Source organism: Muntiacus reevesi, chromosome 2 (assembly GCF_963930625.1).
Source record: "Muntiacus reevesi chromosome 2, mMunRee1.1, whole genome shotgun sequence".
Lineage (NCBI taxonomy): Eukaryota > Metazoa > Chordata > Mammalia > Artiodactyla > Cervidae > Muntiacus > Muntiacus reevesi.
Window position 1 is genome coordinate 171,425,755 of NC_089250.1, and position 22,740 is coordinate 171,448,494.

Consider the following 22,740-nt stretch of genomic DNA (forward strand, 5'->3'; position numbering starts at 1 on the left):
CCACAGAATTTCTATCCAAGTCTTACTGTATCATGTGAAAAACTAGAACTCTAATAAATCGCACTAACTCACAAGACTCCAGCACTTACTAAATGTCATTCCAAATCAAGCCTGCTTTTGTGACATTTAAGGACGGACCCAAACATGAACTCACCAGGACGGTCGGGGACACGCCTGCTTGTGACAGTGAGCAGGCGTGCGTGTGCAAGCTGAGGACAACCAGTCCAGGACCAGGCCTTCCAGGTCCTTCCTGAGACCCTCATCCTGCACCTCAGCTCACAACACCAGAGTGTCCGCCAGCCCTGCCTCGGCCCCGAGGACTCAGAACAGCACGCTGACTACACGGAGGAAGTCAGTGCCTTGGTGGCCCCCTTGCTGCTCAGCCACGGGCTTTGGTGGGCCTCTGCCCAGGTCCTGCCGTGATGGGGGGACCCACCCCATGTGCTCAAAACAGGCCTGGGACAGCCCAGGAGGGACGGCTCAGTGAGAGCCCCAGGCGAGTCTGCGCTGTGTACATTTTTGTTTCATTAACTCAGATGCATAATTCTTTTCCAGCACATTGCCTATGCTTTCTTCCAAGCTCTGCCTCAGACAATTAGATATTTCTCTATGTGCATCACTCCCTGTGAAGAGTAAGTAAAGACATGCCTCGTTTCTTCAAATAGAAACTTTGCACTTTGTTTCACGGCAGAAAATGCCCAGGTTGGTCCCCTGACCCCACGGCCTCGGGCAGTGGGACGGAGGTCCTTGAGTGTGGTCTGCAGATGAGCACAGCCGGGAATCCCTCCCCAGTGCTCCCCACACCAGAACCCAGGAAACCATGGACCTGGAGGCCAGCAGGCCCCGCCTGGGCTGCCATGCTGTGGACTCTCGCTAGCCCACGGCTCTGAGAGACGGGCTGGGTACTTACCGGGGAAGGGTGCGGTCCGCAAGGGGATCCTGATGGGCGCCAGGGTCAGGAAGTGGCAGGGCTGCGTCCTGGAGGGGGGCGGGCCGAGCCCCTCGGGGTCCACGGAGACCACGGCTGCGGCGGCGGCTGCGATGGCCACGGCGGGGCCACTGCCTGTGGGCTTAAGGCTGCTGTGACAGCCACCTGCAGAGGGGGACAGGGAGGTCAGCAGGGGATGCCCCGCGTCCGCTGCAGACAGAGCCGTTTCATCATGGAGCATCTGAGCACCAAGAAAAGAGGAGTGTGGGGACCCCCCTTCTTGGAAGCCCATGCCCTGGGCCACTGTCCCGGAAATAAATGTGATGAGCTCTCAACCCCCCAAACGTCACCTCTGCACCGAGCTGTGCGCCGTCACAGGGTCACAGCCGCCAGAGGACAAGCCTGCCTCAGAGAGAAGGCGCTGCTGCGGCTCCCAGGACCAGGTGCGGTGACAAAGCCTCTCACACGCCGTTCCCCCGTCTATACAGCCACCAGGTCAACCGGTCTTCATCTGGCTGATTAGATGCCAAGCGTGTTCTTGGTCTCAGGCCCAGAGCTGCACGTCTCACACTTTAAAACCAAAGGGCACACTCAGTGCCAGATTCCTGAGTTTCTCTTCATTCCTGTCTTTCCGTATTTTCCAAGCGCGCTATGATGGCATTCACAGATTTTAAATTTAATTATTTATAGAGCAGGTTTATAGTTACAGACAACTTGAGCAGAAAGTACAAAGAATTCCCACATACTTCCCTCTTATCACCCACTTGCATTGGGTGCTGCATTCATGAACAAACACTGATACATTTTTATGACCCAAAAGTCCACAGTTTACATTTCGGCTCACCATTTGTGTTGTACATTCTATGAGTTTTGTCAAATGCAGAACTAAAAACCCTGTGTGCTCTGCCTGTTCATCTCCACAAGCTAGAAATGACTGAACACAGTGAGGAAGAAGGAAGACATGTCAGAAGCTGAGATGGGCTGAACGCAAGGCCTCTTGCACCATTAGCCAAGGTGTGAAGGCAAAGGAAACGTTCGTGAACACAATTAAAAGTGCTGCTGCAGAAGCTGCAGCAAGTTATTCGGAAGAGCTAGCTAAGATAACTCATGAAGGTGACTACACTAAATAATGTATTTTCACCGTAGACAAAACAGCCTTCTGTTGGAAGAAAATGCCATCTAGGACTTTCATAGCTAGAGAGGAGAAGTCAACACTTCAAAATTTCAAAGGGCAGGCTGTCTTTCTTATTAGGGGCTAATGCAGTTGGTAACTTTAAATTAAAGCCAATGCATTCACCATTCCAAAAATTCTAGGGCCCTTAAGCATTATGCTAAATCTACCCTCCTGTGCTCTATAAACAGGATAGCAATAGCACATCTCTTTACAACAGGTTTACTGAACATTTGAAGCCCACTGCTGAGACCTACTTCTCAGAAAAATAAAAGTGGATTTATTTCAAAATATTACTGCTCATTGACAATGTACCTGGTCACCCAGGAGACAGACAGGACATTAATGTTTTCATGCCTGCCAACGCAGCATCCATTCTACAGCCCATTGATACAGGAGTCACTTCGACTTTTAAGTCTTATTATTTAGGAATTACATTCCATAAAGCTGCTGCTGCATACTCAGTTGTGTCTGATTCTTTGTGACCCCATGGACTGTAGCCCCCAGGCTCCGCTACACTGGGATTTCCCGGGCAAGAATACTCGAGTGGGCTGCGATTTCTTCCTCCAGAAGATCTTGCCGACCCAGGGACTGAACCTGTCTTCTACATTGAGAGGTCAATTACTTACCCCTGAGCCACCTGGAAAGCCCCTCGTAAGGCTACAGCTGCCATAAAGGATGATTTCTCTGGTGGATCTGGGCAAAGTCAATTGAAAGCCTTCTGGAAAAGATTCACCATTCAAAATGTCATTAAGAGTATCTGAGATTCATGGGAAGAGATCAAAACACCAATCTTAACAGGAGCTTGGGTAAAGCTGGTTCCAGCTTCATGGATGACTTTGAGGGCAGTGGGGAAGGTAACTGCAGATGTTGTGGAAACGGCAGGAGAACTAGAATGAGCGGTGGAGCCTGAAGATGTGAGTGAACTGCTGCAAGTTCATGCTAAAATTTTAACAGATAAGCAAGGAGTTGCCTCTTAAGGATGAGCAAAGAAAGTGGTTCTTTGAGGTGGAATCTACACCTGGTGAAGAAGGTGCTATAAAGACTGTTGAAATGATAACAAAGTAAGTTGACTATTACATAAACTTAGCTGAGAAAGCAGTGACAAGGTTTGAGAGGACTGACTCAAGTTTTGAAAGGTCTGCTGTGCGTAAAATGCTATCAAATGACATTGCAGGCAAAACAGAAATCATTCTTGAGAAGAAATAAACTTAAGTGGCAAATTCATTGCTGTATTATTTTAATAAATTGCTGCAGCCACCCCAAGCTTTAGCAACATCACCCTGATCAGTCAACGGCCATCAGCATCATGTAAGATCCTCCAGTAAAAAGATCACAACCTGCTGGAGGCTCAGATGATGGTTAGCATTTATTAACAATAAAGTATTTTTTAATTAAAGAATATATGCTGTTTTATACATAATGCTATTGCATACTTAATAGAAGGTAGGATAATGTTTATATGCACTTGGAAGCCAAAAAATTGCTTTATTACCATATTTATTTTATTGCAGTGGTCTGGAACCAAACCTGCTATATCTCCCAAGTGTGTCTGTTTGTATTTAAAGTCCCCTGTGTGCTTTCATGGCTAGATAGCTCATTTCTTTTTATTACTGAGTAATATTCCATTGTATGGATGTACCACAGTTCACCCATTCACCTACTGAATGCTTTCCTGGTTGTTTTCAAGTATTTACAATTATGAATAAAATTGTTGCAAACATTTGTGTGCATGTTTTTGTTTGGACGTGAGTTCTCAGCTCATTTGGGTAATTACCAAGGAGTGTGGCTGCTGGGTCACACAGCCAGGTTACCCTTTGCTTTGTAAGAAACTGCCAGACTGCCTTGCAAAGCGGCTGCACCCTTTGCATCCCCACCAGCCGGGAAGAGGAGTTCACGGTGCCCCACACCCTCGCCTGCACTTGGCGTCACTGCTCTGGATTTCAGACGTTCCAGCAGGGGCGTAGTGGGGTCTCATTTTCACACACAGACTTAAAGTCAGGGAAAACCCACTATTCAATATAGCCTGTCTTACTTAATAAAAACACATCATAAGAAGGTATACAATGGAGAAAATAAGTGTCTAAAACCATCGGTCAGCCCCCCCAGCTGAACGCTGCAGACCTTCTGCCACGCAGCCAACCAGAAGCTTCCAGAGGCAAGGTCTGAACTGCTCTTCCACGAGGCATTAGATTAAACACGTCGCCCGTCATTAAAGGGCCTTCCCAAGGCCAGTTATTAACCAGGGCTTAGTATTCCCAGCAAAGGACCCAGCACACACATTTGCCTATTCACTTAACCAGCCACCATCACGGCAGGTGTTGCGTGGTCAGTAGCTCAGTGGGTAAAGATTCCACCGGCAATGCTGGAGACACAGGAGACACTAGTTTGATCCCTGGGTCAGAGATCCTCTGGAGAAGGAAATGGCAGCTGACTCCAGTATTCTTACCTGAAAAAAACCCATGGACAGAGGAGCCCAGTGGGCTACAGTCCAAAGGGTTGCACAGAGTCAGACGTGACTGAATGACTAAGCACACAGTATAAATAAGCATGACTTATACAACTGCGTAAAAAAAGCTAATGTCTGCATCTAGCGCCTAACCCAGGATGGCTATGTAGGGCCGAAGCAGGCTGAGCATTTTGGTGTGTGCAGTGTCCGTTTAATAAGGTAATTCTGTGAAAGCCCACACGCTGTGGCTTCACACAAATATTTCTTTGTAAATTCAGCTTCCTTCCTCCAGGACTCCTGTCTGTTATTTTACCACTGGGGCTGTCACTGGAATTTAACTCCTTGGCCCTGCTCAGAATCAGGCCTGCTGCTGTGACACAGGGCTTCAAAGAACTGCGATCGAGGCCTCGGTCAGAGACCTTGGTGGTTGGCTCCTCTTGAATCTGTTGAATAACTTTATATTTTGTTCAAAACGAAGACGGTCTTGAAGCAAAGGATGAGAAAGTAACTAACAGTGATGTAAACAGTTGCCAAGGCAAGAGCATTTTACAGATGGGTATGTGGGAAGAGTTTTATCTTCGCGTGATTTGCTGTCAAAGATTATGGATTCAACCAAAGGGGAAAAAGAGAAAAGCAAACCTTATCTGCTTCTTGAAAAAAAAAAAAAAAAACCCTCAGAAAGATAGCTTTTAACCTGCTTTGCATCCATTTGGGTACATGTAAAAATGCACTACTCACTAGTTAGATCCCAAAATCGACTGCGTAATATCGTGGAAATAGAAAGTTAATAATCGATGTTGACAAAATTACTGTCATAATTGGTGGACGAGAGGAGATGGAAAGCAGGGATCTTGTCACCGCCAGGCTCCCACCAGCTGCAGCCTTGCTCAGGCGCATCGTCTGTCGACGCTAGAGCCAGGTACTGGGTGTGGTTCCCGACCTCCAAGGCCCGGAGCACAGGTGAGCGAACCCGGCGGGCAGGAGGGAGAGACAGCACGCGATGGGAGGGGGCGGCTCAGGCGCCCCCAGCACCCCCGCCTGGAGGCCAGTGCGGGCGGGAGCCACTGGCAGCGCCCCTCCCCTCTCCACCCCCCAGGTCAGGTGTTTATGGAGCGTCTCCACCTGTCAGACCGCGCGCAGCCTGGGGCCGGAAAGATGAGGCCACGGGAGGCACTGATGCAAAAGATAATCACCCTCAGGGACACAGCCTGTGAGGCGCGAGGGAGGCGGGAGGCGCGAGGCGGACGGGCCCTGGGAGGCCAGCTGCTCCCCGGGAGGGACCTCTGAGCCGAGCCTTGGAAGACGAGCAGGCACTCGATAAATTGCGTCGACTGATAAGTTATTATCATAACTTGCTTCCCCCAAAGGACTGCAGAGAATCCTTTAGTTGAGTAAATAAACTGAGATAAGAGGTCCAGACAAAAAATAAGAAAAAAAAAAACTGCTAAGCCAGCTAAGAGATAAGCCAGAAATGCTCTCCCGTAAGGATTACTTATAAAAATCAATGTTTTAAGCAAAACAGTAATTAACCGTGTGCTTCCCTTGGAGGCAGCCGGCAGCCGCAGGTTCATGGGTCAGGTTCACGAGCTCATTCTGCCGCTTCCATCACGGCCGCCACCCCCAGCTCCTCCTCTGATGGCCAAACGTGCAAAGAAGCGCTGCTTGCTTTCTGCTCTGAGTAACCCCAGGGAGCCACATGCAGGAGAACCTCCACAGCCCTTGTTTGCAACCAGAGTGTGGGACTCACCGAGATTCAGGGGACTCACATGGCCCCCAGACAAAGTCCGCACTGACCCTCAGGCCAGGCGTGTCTGCCCCGGGCAGGGCGGGCACTGGGGCCCCTCTGGCTGAACACGCGCCCCTCCCTCCCCCTGGGCGGGCTGCAGCGTCTGGAGGGGGGTCTCCTTTGAGCCGCCAGAGCCCACCCTGCGGTCCGCACAGGGGCCTCGGGCCACCGACACGCTAAAGGGGCCTTGCAGGAGATGGGGCGCAGGCTCTGTGCTCACGGGTACGCTGACCACTGGCCTCTCCCCTCACCAGCCTCCAAACCCACAGCCCAATGGCAGCTAGACTCTGCTTTTCCCAGGATTAACAGAGAAAAAAAAAAAGGAAGAGAAAGGCCAGTGGCCTGGGATGGTGGGACACGCAGGGGCTCTAGAACCATCCTGGCTGAGCTGCCCGTCAGGCGCCTTGCACATTCAGGGGTGTCCATGCGGGCTGGGTGGCCCAGTCTGTTCCGGTCTCCTGGGTTTTCTCTTCCTCTCAGGCCTGCCCTGGACTCTAAGCCCCAGGGTCTCCGTCAGTGGCCGCGTTCGGCGGGGGGAGAGGGGAGCTGCAGTGCTGGAGAAGACCCCCGCCGTGTCCCTGCTGTGGAGGGTCCCCGGAATTTTGACCGCCAGCGGGCTGCAGGGTACGTAAGACACTAGAGATCTCACTCCCATATCCGTCCAGAAGAGCAGGGTGTAGGCCTCACCTGGAGCATCAGATGCTGAAGACACCGTGGAGAGGAAGACCCTCATCTCGGGCTGCAGAGGGTGCGGCAGAAACAGCAGGACGGGGCAGGTCTTCTGATGAAGAGGACGCTTGCCTGATACACAGGAGATGCCGTGCTCTCTGCTCAGCCACGTCCCCAAAGAACAGACAGTCATCAGTTTCTTTCTTTGTTTAGCATGTGATTCAGCTGCGGTGGAATCCTCCAGGTGAGGTATCTGCCAACTGATAATTATTTCTGCAGACACAAGTGTGTGGTCAGGAGGCGACTTCACATGGCTGTCCACATGCGGGTCTTCGGAAGGCGGGTCTGAGGTCTTCGGTGACACTGTGGCTTTGACACGCGAGCAGAGGGAAGGACAAGGGGACAGAGTCGGAACTCAGACTCCTCCTTCCTGCCCTGTTCACTGAGGGCGTGTGTCCCTGCGTCCTGACCTCTAGCTGCGGGGAATAAGGAAGCCCGTCAGCATTTACCCGGCTGCTTTCAGGAAGAGCAGCGATTGGTCTTGGTGTCTACGGGACAAGCCAGCGCCCGGCTCCTGCCCGTGTGTTTGATCTTGTTTGCCTTTCTTGGTGTTTGCCGTTCTGGCGGTTTTCTGAAGGAGACGTCCGATTCCTGGCTTTGGTCAAGTTTTCCACGTGCTGAAGAAGCTGGAGCTGGAGCTGGGCTGGCTGGTTACCAAGCTCCCAGGATGCTCTCACGCTACCCCCAAAGTGCCTGTCTCTGGACCAGCTCTGGCTGGGTGTGAGCTGCCCAGGACGCCCGCATTTGTCTTCTCTGCCACCTGGCACCCGGCCAGCACCCCTGTGATGACGGAGTCTGTTTGCTGGAACCCCACATGGGTGGTGAGAGGGTGACCCTGCAGTCCAGCCACTGACATCACCCTGCTAACTCCTCCAGACTGTGGCCCAGGCGTCCTTGTGACCTGAGTGCAGAGGGGACTCCGCTCCCCTTGCTGGGACTGCCGGCCGCCCACCACCGTGGGCGAGCATCATCCCTTCCCCGGGTAGCTCTTCCCGGCTGCCTGCAGCCCCGGTTACATGCAGACCCACAAGGAACAGGGTCTCATACACACCACCTCCTGTGGCGGAGCGGGGCTCTGACACTGCCCTCGACCCAAGCACCCACTTCTGTGCCCCCCTTTGACACAACCACTGATGTGTGTGTCTGCCTCCCCAGGGGTCCCAGAGACCTGCAGTGCCCAGGTACACGCAGGCTGTGGGTACAGGCCCTGAAGACCCCGCAGCGGTGTCAGAGACACCCTGCCCCGGGGAGACTGAGGACCCCTCCAGCTCCTCGTCCCTGACCGGGGGATGACAGGTGCTCCCCGCGCTGACCCTGGCACCGAGTCCCAGCCAGGAGTCGTCCGGCCCTCCCCCTCCCAGCCTTGGGGGCCCTCCCAGCCGAGTCCCCTCCCACACGGAGAGGAGCAGGTGTGACTCTGACGTGTGTCTCTGTCGGGGACACTGAGGACACACGCTCCGACAGTGCCCTGGGCCCGGCTGGTTGGTGAACCAGCAGTGCCCGCCTGGCACAAGCCCGCGCATCTGGGCAGGGCCGCCCTTGGAGCTGCGCCACAGCCTGGGTGGGGGGTGAGCAGCCCCCCATCCCCACCACAGACGGTACAGGCAAGCACATGAGGCAGCTCACGCTAATGGGGGCAAGCTCGCTACCTCTGTGCATCGGCGTAGACATCCTAATTTATTGCTGTTTTTGTGATTTCATGTAACTTGGTGTGCAAGTTTGAATATTCACTACTAAAGTCATAGATTAATTACAGGATCCCAAAGAACAAATTGCTGCTAATACTGGGTGATCTAAACATCCTGACATAACGAACAGAGTCAGTGAAGAAAAGCGGGGGAAAAGCGGCAACAACCGTCTTCATTAGCAAACAATGGGCCATTGAACAGTAACACTTAAGGGCCCGACAGCCCAGCCTCCCCCCTGACTCCCAGCCCCCTCGGGGAAGGCGTGGGGTGTGTGGCGTGGGGAGGGACTGTGACACGTCCACGCCCCCGGCCGAGCTGGACTGCAGGGCAGGCTGAGCAGAACAACGCCCCCCACCAGCCTCACTCTCCGTGGAAACACTCGAGACCACGCACATTAACAGCCTCCTTGAGGGCAGGACGGTGTTCGCAGCGCATGTCCAGCGGGCACTGAATAAATGCACATCAACCCCGAGGCTCGCAGGCAGCCTTCATCTCCTGAAGGATTCATTCCAGAAGCGGGTGAGTGATCTCATGGGTCTAAGCAGATTCTCCAACCCAAGTTCATTCCTGCAGGGGTCGGCTGCTGGGAGCAGGCCATGCCTGCCCCATGGAGCTCCCAGGGTGCACGCAGCCGTCCCTGAAAAGACTCTCATTTTCTACGGAAGGCAGTGGCAGTGGCAAAAACACCACCTTTTGCCTGGACACGAAGGCATTTCCCTGTGAAAGTCGCAGCAGGTGGATTCCATTCCTCCCAGGCAGCCCGAGCTTTTGGTGACCTTGAAAAGGACACGGGCTGCGTGTCTGCACAACGACAGGTGTGGGGAGCGCTTCGGTGAGACGTTTACCGACACGACCTGCCATCACCAGGCAGCCGCTTCTAGCCGCTTCGTCGTGTTCAGCACGCAGGACTCGCAGGCACCGCTCACGGGTCTCGTCACCTCCCACGGCAGCCGTGGAGCCCAGGAATGGCACCCAGCCCCATCTCTCTCTACAGATACGCATTTCAACAGCGACACCATCAACGAGCTGACGGTTTTCAGGGGTTTTCCTGCTGGCTCGTGTGTCTCTCCGTTATAAAACTAAGATGATTGACTGCCTCGTAACGGAGACACGGACACACCTTTCCCTGCGGCGCCGGCCAGCAGCGGGAGCTCTCCTGAGTCCCTGGGGGACGGCGCGCGGCCATCACGGGGCTGGTCAGCGGGTCTCATGGACCCTCGCTGGACGCGGCTTTCATGGGTCGCATCCACACTGATCGCACCACTGCTCAGAACCCCAGCAGTCCCAGGAGACAGCCTCCAGACCAGGGCTCCATCCATACCCCCAGTGAAGATGCGCGGTGTTTGAGGACGGGAGCCACCAAGGCAGAACTGTCACAGACGTGTTCTCGTCACATGCAGCTGCTGCTGAAATGAGCTGCGCGGAATCCACGGTTCAGCCAAGAGGGGGCACTCCTGCCTGTCCTTGTAGAACCGGTACCCTGGTGAGATGAAAACGTGAGTCTGCAGAATCAAGGTGTCCGTCGGGGCTGGGGGGCTGATGCAGGAACGGTGGGGAGCAGTTCTTCTCTCACACGCAGACCGGTCCAGGGAGCCCGGAAGCCCACATGATCTGGTTCAACACTGCCTCCTGGAAACCAGCTCAGCCTCCCCGGAAACAACTGTCCCCCCGGGCGGTGGAGATGCTGTTCCTGAGTCACAGAGGCCGTGAGGGTTCGGGGGGCTCAGGCCCATCCACGGCAAGGCCCTGAGAAGGTGTCTGCATACAGTTCATTCTCAAGTAAAAGCTCATCAGCTTCCTTACAGTTTTAAGGCATCTGCACAGGTGCTGGCTTTACAAAGGGGCAGAGGGAGGAGGGAGGGAAGAAAAGAAGGAGGCAGGGGGCAGGGGGCAGGAGCATAGGATGCTTGGTGCAGGATATTCACACGGAACCGTCATTCCTGCCAGGGAGTTCCAGGGAGCCTGTCGCCTCGCCCAGCCTGCTCACGGGCTACAGCAGTCCCAGGAAAGGCCAGAGAAGACCTGTACCATCAGCGCCAAGAGCGAAGTGAAGGGTCCCTGGGAGAAGGGGACACTTGGTGAGACTGCCCGATGCAAAGAGAAGACCACGGCTGCATGAGCCTGGAATCCGCGAAGACTCCAAACAAAGCATACGGGAAGTCAAGATGGACCCAGGAGGAAGGCAATTCATCCTGCGTCCCCGAGGACGGTCAGGCTTCAACAGACCCACTCGACTGCGTGAGGGAAGCCGGCCTTACATGGTCCGAAGCCATCAAACACGGCTGCGTTCAGGGCTGCGGGTCTCAGGCAGCCATGACCCTCAAAGCAAAGGCGTGCAAACCCGCTTCCAATCACTCCTCCACCGTTCATCACCTGGGGAAGCTGGTCTCTTAGGGGGCAGCTCCTCCTTCTATCAGGAGTTTCCACTGGGAATCCCCAGATGAGACAGGCTCCCTTAGTCCCTGGGTGGAACAGAGGCAGCTTGCAGCCTTAAACTCTAAGCTACGCATAACACCGTGCCCGCGGCAAGGTGAACGGGCACACCCACACACACACACACCCATTCTCGTTGTGTGGACACAACCACACGTCCACCTGCGTGGCCTTGCGGAGGCACCTGTGACCAGCTCAGGACAGCGGCGCTGGGACTTATCAGCGGACGCTCTGCAGCCAGAGGCAGCCTGGTCAGGGCTCCCGTCCATAAAGGACAGTCCGTCATCACGGAATCCACATGGACGCTGCGGCCCTGCCCTCCCCTCCTGTCCCGACATCCACATCCTGACCTTCAGCGTCCAACACAACGCCGCAGCTAAAGGGTGGAGTGCCCCCCCGAGGACGCCTTCTCTCTCATCCGTCAATATCCATGTGCCTCTTTTTCGGGATCTCAAGGGTGACGCTCTGCCCACAGTCACCTGCCTTCCTCCTTCTGAGATAAACGGTAGAACCCCATCTCCGCTTCCCACGGTGCATCCAGTCTTCCTTTTCCGGAATCAGGGGAGCTTTCTGAGTGTCCATCGTGGGTGAGGTCTTGCAGCAACGTCCCTGATGCATTCCCCCAAGTTGCCCACACAACACAGGAAATCTACGAGCAGGTTTGTCTATCACGGGGAATGAATGCAAATAGGCCAATTAGATCAGGAGAGAGTCAACGTTCATTTCCAATTAAAAAAAAATCCCCTCTACTGAGGATAATGCGGCCTGAAATGAATACTTATTTTCCTTAAAAGAGTGAATAATATGTTGTCTCTATAAAAGGCGTTTGTGTTGATGCCAGAGGAACAAGGAAGCTGCAAGTAAAACTCAAGACCAGCAGGTTATTATCACAAGGAAAAATTCAAGGTTTGATTCTCAGGGAAGCACTCATATTTCTCTTCTTCCTGATGGCAGGGCTGCCTGGACTGATGAGGCTAGAGCTCCAGGGCCTTCCTTCAACAAACTCTCCTAAGGCTCCAGCTCTAATTCCTACCAGTGACTTTGTATTCTTTTCCTTAAAGTGCAGACTAAGTTTGTATAAATTTCACAGTCCAAAACACCTGGTCTGCCCCTGCTTACCACCTTCAATACTGAAAGGTAAATGTTGCCGAGAAAAAAATGAAAAACCATCCTTTTACAAAACCACTTAGAAAGATTTCACCCAAATCTACATCTCCTAAACTGCACCTACTAACTAGGTATTCAGACCTTAAGCTTTCAAGTTTCTCAGAATTCTAACTGGAAGCACATTTACAAGCATTCAACAAATATAATTGTAAAAAATGTGGCCACAAATTACAGGGAGTTTTAGAGACCCATACATATGTTGAGATTCCTGATGCAGTTTTTTTGAAGATGCTGTTGTTCAGTCGCTAAGTCATGTCTGTTTGCGTCCCATGGATGGCAGCAAGCCAAGTTTCCCTGTCCTTCACTGTCTTTTGGAGTTTGTGCAAACTCATGTCCATTGAATTGGTGATGCCAAACAACCATCTCATCCTCTGTCACCTCTTATCCTCCTGCACTCAATTGTTCCCAGAATCAAGGAATCCTTTCCAATGAGATGGCTCTTTGCTTAGGTGGCCAAAGTATTGGAGCTTCAGTTGCAGCATCAGTCCTTCCAATGAATATTCAGGGTTGATTTCCTTTAGGATTGACTGGTTGGATCTCCTTGCCATCCAAGTCACTCTCAAGAATCTTCTCCAGCACCACAGTTCAAAAGCATCACTTCCTCCATGCTCAGCTGTCTTTATGATCCAACTCTCACATCCATACATGACTATCGGAAAAACCTTAGCTTTGACTAGATGGACCTTTGTTGGCAAAGTGATGTCTGCTTTCTAATATGTTATCTTTGTCGTAGCTTTCCTCCCAAGGAGCAGATATCTTTTAATTTCATGGCTGCAGTCACTGTCCACAATGATTTTGGAGCCGCCCCCCCCAAAATAAATCAGTTACTGTTTCTACTTTCTCCCCATCTATTTGATATGAAGTGATGGGACAAGGTGCCATGACCTTAGTTTTTTGATGGTGAGCTTTAAGCCAGCTTTTTCACTCTCCTCTTTCACCTTCATTGAGAGGCTCTTTAGTTTCTCTTTGCTTTCTGCAATTAGAGTGGTATCATCTGCTTATCTTAGGTTGCGGCTATTTTTCCCGGCAATCTTGATTCCAACTTGTGATTCATCCAGCCCAGCATTTCACATGATATACTCTGCATATAAGTTAAACAAGCAGGTTGACGATATACAGCCTTGACGTACTCCCCAATTTTGAACCAGTCTGTTGTTCCATGTCTGATTCCAACTGTTGCCTCTTGACCTGCACATAGATTTCTCAGGAGACAGGTAAGGTCTAGTTCTTTTCTTGGCTTTCAGACTGCAAGCGGATGTAATCTGAGAAAACAACGTGTCTTCTAACGGGCATTTCTCATCATACAGCTCTAGAGATAAGTGGTTCTGGGCCAGTAAGCTGACCAGTCTTCCCAGGCACATCTAAATCACGCCGACAAACCATCCCCACTAGGAAACTGCGAATGGAACGTGCTTTTCTAAGCCCTTTGATGGACAGCTAGCAGACGCCACCATCCCTGTCAGCGTTAGAGGGGAGGGATTAGGAGCGTCCGCGGGGATGGGAAGCAAGAGTGCCTGCTATCACTCCTCCGTTAGGTGTTGCACCCAAAGTTCGAGACCGTGAAGGTTGAGAGAGAATTTTAAAAGCAAAATTAATGCACTCGAGGATGGAAAGGGAGAAACAGATCATTTTCCTGATCAACACGTCTGCAGTTCTGCAAGGCAGTCTTGCATCCTTTAAAGCAAGTGAGAAACTTTGATGACTTAGATTAAGACATCTATATGAAGTCTCAGAAATTATGATGAAGAAATGATGCTCAATTGCCTATGGAGTATTCATGGACAGTGAAAACTTGAAAAGAGTTTCCTTTGGCGTATTTACGTTAAGTAAACTCTGACTCATCATTCAGATTTTTAAATATTCATTAAAGATGACAGTTGCTAGTTTATACTATGATGAAGAAATCTGTATTAAAAGATTGTCACAGGAGAACACAAAACTATGTTACAATAGTGTATCAAGTATGGCAACGCATCAATAAATTAGCAACGTCCGCAAGCATATATGTACTGGAGCTGTGGATGACTTTTTTCTTCCGTCTATATTTTGGTAGTTTCCAATTTCTCTACACCTAACAAATATGAAGCATTCTTAAGCTGGGGAAAATGGAATGTATTAAAAATAGGCCACTTTTGCATATAAACACCATATGTTCACACCTTTTAAATATTTTAGTTATCAGAAAAATGGATGCTTTAACTATTTTTATAAGGTCACAGATTTATGAGCATTAATTAAATTTCTTTGAAATAATACCTTGACACCTTATTAAGTGGTCATGCTAAAATATACTCACAAAGAGATCTTCAAGATTGTCACAAATAAATAATAAATAAGTAAATAAACCTTCCCACGCTGCCCTGTCCCACTCAAGGACTCCAATTACACAGCAACTGAGCACTTGAGATGGGCTGAGTGTAAAAGACACACTCGATTTCAAAGACAATATGAAACAAATTAATGTGACTATCTCATTAATACTTTTATACTGATTATCAATTACATGTTGAAATGATAGTGTTCTAAACATACTGGGATAGATAAAATAAATTACTAAAATCAATTTTACATTTTACATATGCTACTGGAGATCAGTGGAGAAATAACTCCAGAAAGAATGAAGAGATGGAGCCAAAGCAAAAACAACATCCAGTTGTGGATGTGACTGGTGATGGAAGTAAAGTCCGATGCTGTAAACAGTAATATTGCATAGGAAATGGGAATCTTCAGTCCACGAATCAAGGCAAATTGGAAGTGGTCAAACAGGAGATGGCAAGCGTGAACATCAACATATTAGGAATCAGCGAACTAAAATAGACTGGAATGGGTGAATTTAACTCGGATGACCATTATCTCTACTACTATGGGCAAGAATCCCTCAGAATCCCTCAACAAAAGAGTCCAAAATGCAGTACTTGGATGCAATCTCAAAAAAGAGAGAATGATCTATTTGTTTCCAAGGAAAACCATTCAGTATCACAGTAATCCAAGTCTATGCTCCAACCAGTAACACTGAATAAGCTGAAACTCATGGTTCTACGAAGACCTACAAGACCTTTTAGAACTAACACCCAAAAAAGATGTCCTTTTCATTATAGGGGACTGGAATGCAAAAGTAGGAAGTCAAGAAACACCTGGAATAACAGGCAAATTTGACCTTGGAGTACAGAATGAAGCAGGGCAAAGGCTAGTCGAGTTTTGCCAAGAGAACGCATTGGTCATAGCAAACACCCTCTTCCAACAACACAAGAGAAGACTCTACACATTGACATCACCAGATGGCCAACATCGAAAACAGACTGATTATATTCTTTGCAGCAAAAGATGGAAAAGCTCTATACACTCAGCAAAAACAAGACCAGGAGCTGACTGTGGCTCAAATCATGAACTCCTTATTGCCAAATTCAGACTTAAATTGAAGAAAGTAGGGAAAACCACTAGACCATTCAGGTATGACCTAAATCAAATCTCTTACAATTATACAGTATAAGTGACCAGTAGATTCAAGGGATTAGATCTAATAGACAGAGTGCCTGATGAACTATGGAAGGAGGTTCGTGACATTGTACAGGAGGCAGGGATCAAGACCACCCCCAAGAAAAAGAAATGCAAAAAGGCAAAATGGTTGTTTGAGGAGGCCTTACAAATAGCTGTGAAGAGAAGTGAAAGTCAAAGGAGAAAAGGAAAGCTATACCCACTTAAATGCAGAGTTTCAAAGAACAGCAAGAAGAGATAAGAAAGCCTTCCTCAATGACCGACCAATGCAAAGAAATAAAGGAAAGCAATAGGATGGGAAAGATGAGAGATCTCTTAAAGAAAACTAGAGATATCAAGGGTACATGTCATGCAAAGATGGGCTCAATAAAGGACAGAAACGGTAGGGACCTAACAGAAGCAGAATATATGAAGAAGAGGTGGCAAGAATACACAGAAGAACTATACAAAAAAGATCTTCACAACCCAGATAACCCTGATGGTGTGATCACTCACCTAGAGCCAGACATCCTGGAATCTGAAGTCAAGTGGGCCTTAGGAAGCATCACTACAAACAAAGCTAGTGGAGGTGATGGAATTCCAGTTGAGCTATTTCAAATCCTAAGAGATGATGCTCTGAAAGTTCTGCACTCAATATGCCTGCAAATTTGGAAAACTCAGCAGTGGCCAGAGAACTGGAAAAGATCAGTTTTCCCAAAGAAAGGCAATGCCAAAGAATGCTTAAATTAGCACACAATTGCACTCATCTCGCACACTAGTAAAGTAATGCTCAAAATTCTCCAAGCAAAGCTTCAACAGTACATGAACCGTGAACTTCCAGATGTTCAAGTTGGATTTGGAAAAGGCAGAGGAACCAGAGATCAAATTGCCAACATCCACCAGATCATCAAAAAGCAAGAGAGTTCTAGAAAAACATCTATTTGTGCTTTATTGACTATGCCAAAGACTTTGACTGTGTGGATCGCAACAAAATGTGGAAAATTCTGAAAGAGATGGGAATATCAGACCACCTGACCTGCCTGTTGAGAAATATGTATGCAGGTCAAGAAGCAACAGTTAGAAGTGGACATGGAACAACAGACTGGTTCAAAACTGGGAAACGAGTATGTCAAGGTTGCATATTGTCACCCTGCTTATTTAACTTAAATGCAGAGTACATCATGTGAAATGCAGGGCTTGATGACTCACAAGCTGGAACCAAGATTGCTCGGAGAAGCATCAACAACCTCAGATATGCAGATGACACCACCCTTATGGCAGAAAGTGAAGAGGAACAAAAGAGCCTCTTAATGAAGGTGAAAGAAGAGAGTGAAAACATTGGCTTAACTCAACATTTGAAAAACTAAAGTCATGGCATCCGGCCCCACCACTTCATGGCAAATACATGGGGGAAAAGTGAAAACAGCAACAGATTTCATTTTCTTGGGCTACAAAATAACGGAGGGTGGTGACTGTAGTCACAATATTAAAGGGCATTTGCTCCTTGGAAGAAAAGCTATGACAAACCTAGACAGCATATTAAAAAGCAGAGACATTACTTTGCCAACAAAGGTCCGTCTAGTCAAAGCTATGGTTTTCCAATAGTCATGTATGGATGTGAGAGTTGGACTATAAAGAAAGCTGAATATCAAACAATTGATGGTTTTGAACTGTGGTGTTGGAGAAGACTCTTGAGAGTCCCTTCGACTGCAAGGAGATCCAACCAGTCAATCCTAAAGGAAATCAGTCCTCAATATTCTTTGGAAGGACTGATGCTGAAACTCCAATACTTTGGCCACCTGATGCAAAGAACTGTTTCATTGGAAATGACCCTGATGCTGGGAAAGATTGAAGGCGGGAGGGGAAGGGGACAACAGAGGTTGGGGTGGTTGGAAGGCATCACTGACGCTATGGACATGAGTTTGAGTAGGCTCCAGGAGTTGGTGATAGACAGAGAAGCCTGGTGTGCTGCAGTCCATGGAGTCACAAAGAGTCAGTGGACATGCCTGAGTGACCAAACTTAACTGAACTGATACTTTTAAAAATATGAGTATCAGAATATTTTAGTTTCCATCTGTGATTCTCACTGCATTTCCAATGGAGAATACTTCTTTAGAATGGGTATTGGTATCTAGCAGCTTCCAGTGACAGGAAAGTAAGGTAATAATCACGCTTCATTTAGAAACACACAGTTAACATACAACCTGGCCCTCCCTTTGTCATTTGTTAATGGCATCTCAGCACTGATACCATGATTCAGTATCATATCTGTTACTTACACTCTCGTGTTTCAACAAACTGATTCATTACTTTGTGAAATGTCACCCATAAATTCAAGGGAAAAAATGATCACCATGACATAAATTCCTAGTTCTTTAAAATGATATGAGTCACGTTGATAAGCACAAATCTCATTTAGTTTTTTCATTATCTTGGCCATCTCTCAATTTTAGTTGATGTCTGAATAATTTACCACTTGATCTGGGGGCACAGCCAATTTTCATACCAGTGGGGCCTTGAAGTACAGTCTGGAAAAGATAAAGTGACCACGCTTGATTACTGCCAAGAAGGCACCTGCCTCCATTCCGTCTGGAGACGCATCATGCAGGGCACGTCTCTGCAGAGCATTGGGGATGGAGCTGGCATCAGAGATGCGCTGAGGACGTCAGCCATTTCTGTGGATCACTAACATTCCAACGATAATGCAGCGAACTCTTGAAATAACTGCACTTTACAGGTGAGAAGGCTGAGGCACAGAGAGACTCAATAAACCTCCGAAAGCCACACCGCTGGGGAGTGCTTCCAGGCAAGAACAGTGGAAAAGGCCATGGCAACCCACTCCAGTATTCTTGCCTGGAGAATCCCATGGACAGAGGAGCCTGGCAGGCTGCAATCCATGGGGTTGCAAAGAGTCAGACATGACTGAGTGACTAAATAAAACAACAAAAGGACTTATAGAAGATGGCTTTGGATTAATGTTTCTCACATGCAAGTGTTCTTCTGATTTCTCCCAGATGGCATAATCTACCGTACTTCTTGCATTTTCTCCCATCGATTTCTCAGCAGCCAGAGGAAGGTGTGACTACATTAGCTGGCTGGAGGACAGATCCCAAGCTGGGCAGCGCAGGTCTGAGGTGTCCGTGAGGGTTTCCTGTTCCCTCTAAGAGTCAAATGCCTTTTTATCTTCTACCGAAATATCTGATGTCCATGATAGGAAAGCAGTGTGTCTCCCCCAACTTTCTAGGTAAAATTGGGAGCCTGAAAGATGATCTGTTTATCCCCTTTCCTCCAGAAATCGCTGGGCTCGGGCCCCCAGTTTGAGAGCTGAGGCAGAGAGACAGCGGTGATGCCACGGTTTGATCTCCTAGTAAGTTGCGCTGATTCTCGACTAGGCGCGGCCAGGCTGTTTCAATTTACCCCTCCACGCCCACCCCATCACCTCCATTCGGACGCACAGTCTTGGGTGAAGGCGGATCAGACGGTCCAGGACAACTGCTCTGTGTGGACACCAGTGGTCAGGGACGGTCAGCGCTCGCCTACGCTGGACCCCGAGGCTCCTCGGGGCAGCTCCAAGGAGGAAACGAAAGACCTCTTCCTGAGGTTCTTCCAGATGTTTGACCCTGCGGCTACAAGGTGGAGAACTCCTCCTTCCCCACTCGCTGTTGCTGTTCAGTCGCTCGGCTGTGTCTAACTCTTGGCAACCCCATGGACTGCAGCCCGCCTGGCTTCCCTGTCCTCCACCATCTTCCGGAGTTTGCTCAAACTCGTGTCTGTTGAGTCGGTAACGCCATCCAACCATCTCATCCTCTGTCGGCCCTTTCTCCTTTTCCCGTCACTCTTTTCCAGCATCAGGGTCCCCAGAAATAATGAGTGGTTAAAAACCAATCAAGCTTTGCATTGATATGGGGCTCTTTCTTTGTGGAACAGATGGATGTGACTCCATTATGGTTCCATCAGAGTGATGCAGCCAATGAGAGGCTCAAGCAGCATGTAATATTCTCGTTTTCAACAGCACAAAGAAGAAAGCAGCTTTTTCATGCATTTTATGGCATTCTGTATTACATAAGTAATACAAGCTTATTGCAAATGAGAAATGAAAGAAACTACATCACTGGAAATAAAAGTGGCCCCTCATCCCAACATCCAGAAATAACCATTACATTTTCTGATGCTTCCTTCCATCTTTTATCAGTGTGTGTGTGAATGAGTATGTGTGAGCAGCACTCTCAAACTGGCATCATCTGGCTCATAGAGGCAGCAACCCGCTTCCAAAATTTACTAAAACAAAACAACAGCTTCTTTTGTCTGATTAGTCTTCCAGAGCACTTTTACTAATGGTTGAAGAATGCCCATTTTTATTGATACATGGTAATTGACTTAACCAGTTATTTAGTCATGGACAGTTGTGTTTTTTTTTTCCTTTTGTTGTTATAAATTATGAGGTGCTGAATCACTGTGACTACATATTTGTTCTTTATTTAACTTGCCATAGGAGAATCACTGAGTGAAATTATATTAGTTTAAAAAAAAAAAAAAACTTTCTTGGAATACAGCTGAGTTATAAAGTTGTGTTAGTTTCAGGTGCAGTCAGGAAGATCCCCTGGAGGAGGTCACGGCGACTCACTCCAGTATTCTTGCCTGGAGAATCCCGTGAATAGAGGAGCCTGGCGGGCTGCAGTCAATGGGGTCACAGAGTGTTGGACACGACTGAAGTGACTCAGTATGCACATACAGTAAAGTGAATCAGTTATAGACACACACGGATCTATTCTGGGCTTCCCAGGTTGCTCAGTGGTAAAGAATCTGTCTGCTAAGCAGGAGACATGGGCTCAATCCCTGGGTTGGGAAGATCCCATGGAGAAGGAAAATACAGCTCATTCCAGAATTCTGGCCTGGAGAATTCCACGGTTTGTATAGTCCATGGGGTCACAAAGAGTCGGACATGACCAAGTTTCACATCCAGACTTCTTGCCTGGGAAATCCCAGGGACAGAGGAGCCTGGAGGACTACAGCCCATGGGGTCACAAAGAGTCGGACACAATTTAGCGACTAAACAGCAACAACATCCGCTCTTTCAGATTCTTTTCCCAAATAGGTCGTTACAAAGTGTTGAACAGAGTTCCCTGTGCTATGCGTACATGCGAGTCTGTGTGCTAAGTTGCTTCAGCCGTGACTCTTTGTGACCTCGTGGACTGCAGCCTACCAGGCTCCTATGTCCACCGGATTGTCCAGGCGAGAATACTGAAGTGGGTTGCCATGCCGTCCTCCAGGGGATCTGCCAACCCAGGGATCGAACCCACGTCTCTTATGCCTTCTGCATTGGCAAGTGGGTTCTTGACCTCTAGCGCCAGCTGGGAAGCCCCTGAGCTAAGCAATAGGTCCTCACTATCTACTTTATCTGTAGGAGTGTGCGTATGTTGATCCCAGTCCCCCAATTTGCCTCCCCCCATTCATCCCCTGGTAACCATAGTTTTGCATTCCATGTCTCTGACCCCACTTCTGCTTCATAAAGAAGTTCATCTGCACCCTTTTGTTAGACTCCACATGTAAAGCAACATCGTACGACATCTGTCTCTCTGTGCCAGCATACTTCACTCAGTGAAACAGTCTCTAGGTCTACCCATGTTGCTGCAAATGGTATTATTTTGTTTCTTTTCATGGCTGAGTGATAGTTCACTGTATTTATGCACCGTATCTTTTCTTTGCATTCCTCTGTTGATGGACATTTAGGTTCCTTCCATGTCTTGGCTACTGTAAATAATACTGCAATGAACATTGGGGTGCATGTTTCTGTTTGAATTATGGTTTGCTCTGGATTTATGTCCAGGAGTGGGATTGTTGGGTCAGAGGTAGTTCTCTTTTTAGTTCTTTAAGGACCCTCCCTTCTTTTCTCCATAGCGGCTGGACCTTTACCTTCCCACCCAACAGTGTAGGAAGTTTCCCTCTTCTCTACATGCCTTGTTTATAGATTTTGACCAGTGTGAGGTGATACCTCAATGTAGTTTTGATTTGCGTTTCTCTAAAAATTAGTGATGTTTAGCATCTTTTCATGTGCTTTTTAGCCATCTATAGGTCTTCTTTAGAAAAATGCTTATTTAGATCTTCTGCTGGGTTTTGATTGGGTTATTTTTTATATTGAAGTGCATGACCTATTTGTATATTTTGGAGACTAATCCCATGTCAGTTGTTTTGTTTGCAAATATTTGCTCCCATTCTGAGGGTTGTCTTTTTGCTTGATTTATGGTTTCCTTGGCTGTGAAAAGTTCTTAAGTTTAATTAGATTCCATTTGTTTAGATTTGTTTTTATTTTCATTACTCTAGGAAGTGTATCAGAAAAGATGTTGCTGTGATTTGTGTTCAAGAGTGTTCTGCCTATGTTTTAAACTAAGGATTTTAGAGTGTTCAGTCTTACATTTAAATATTTAATCAGAAAGAGAAATCAAGGAAACAATCCCACTTACCATTGCAACAAAAAGAATAAAATACCTCGGAATAAACCTGCCTAAGGAAGCTTTGTTCTTCTTTCTCAAGATTGTTTTGGCTATGTGGAGTCTTTGCGTTTCCGTACAAATTTTAAAATTTCTTGTTTTGGTTCTGTGAAAAATGCCCCTGGTGATTTGGCAGGGATTGCACGGAACCTGTAGATTTCCACGGGGAGGATGGTCATCTGAACAGTATTGATTCTCCCAACCAAGAGCACGGCATGCCTTTCCACCTGCTGTGTCATCTTCAGTTTCTTCCATCAGCATCTTACAGCTTTTGCAGTATGGTCTTTTCCTCTTCTTAATTCAGTCGCTCAGTCGTGTCTGATTCTCTGTGACCCCGTGGCCTGCAGCACGCCAGGCCCCCCTGTATCACCAACTCCTGGAGCTTGCTCAAAATCATATCCATCGGGTCAGTGATGCCATCCAACCA

General features: G+C 48.4%; 1 protein-coding gene across 1 annotated transcript in view; it reads right to left on the minus strand.

Moving 5' to 3' along the window:
• Positions 1–22,740, minus strand: part of TCERG1L (transcription elongation regulator 1 like) — a 191,473-nt gene that overhangs the window by 154,504 nt on the left and 14,229 nt on the right. The window contains exon 4 of the mRNA XM_065920163.1: positions 911–1,093. Within this exon, the coding sequence (XP_065776235.1) occupies positions 911–1,093 (183 nt within the window). The remainder of the gene's footprint in view (positions 1–910; positions 1,094–22,740) is intronic.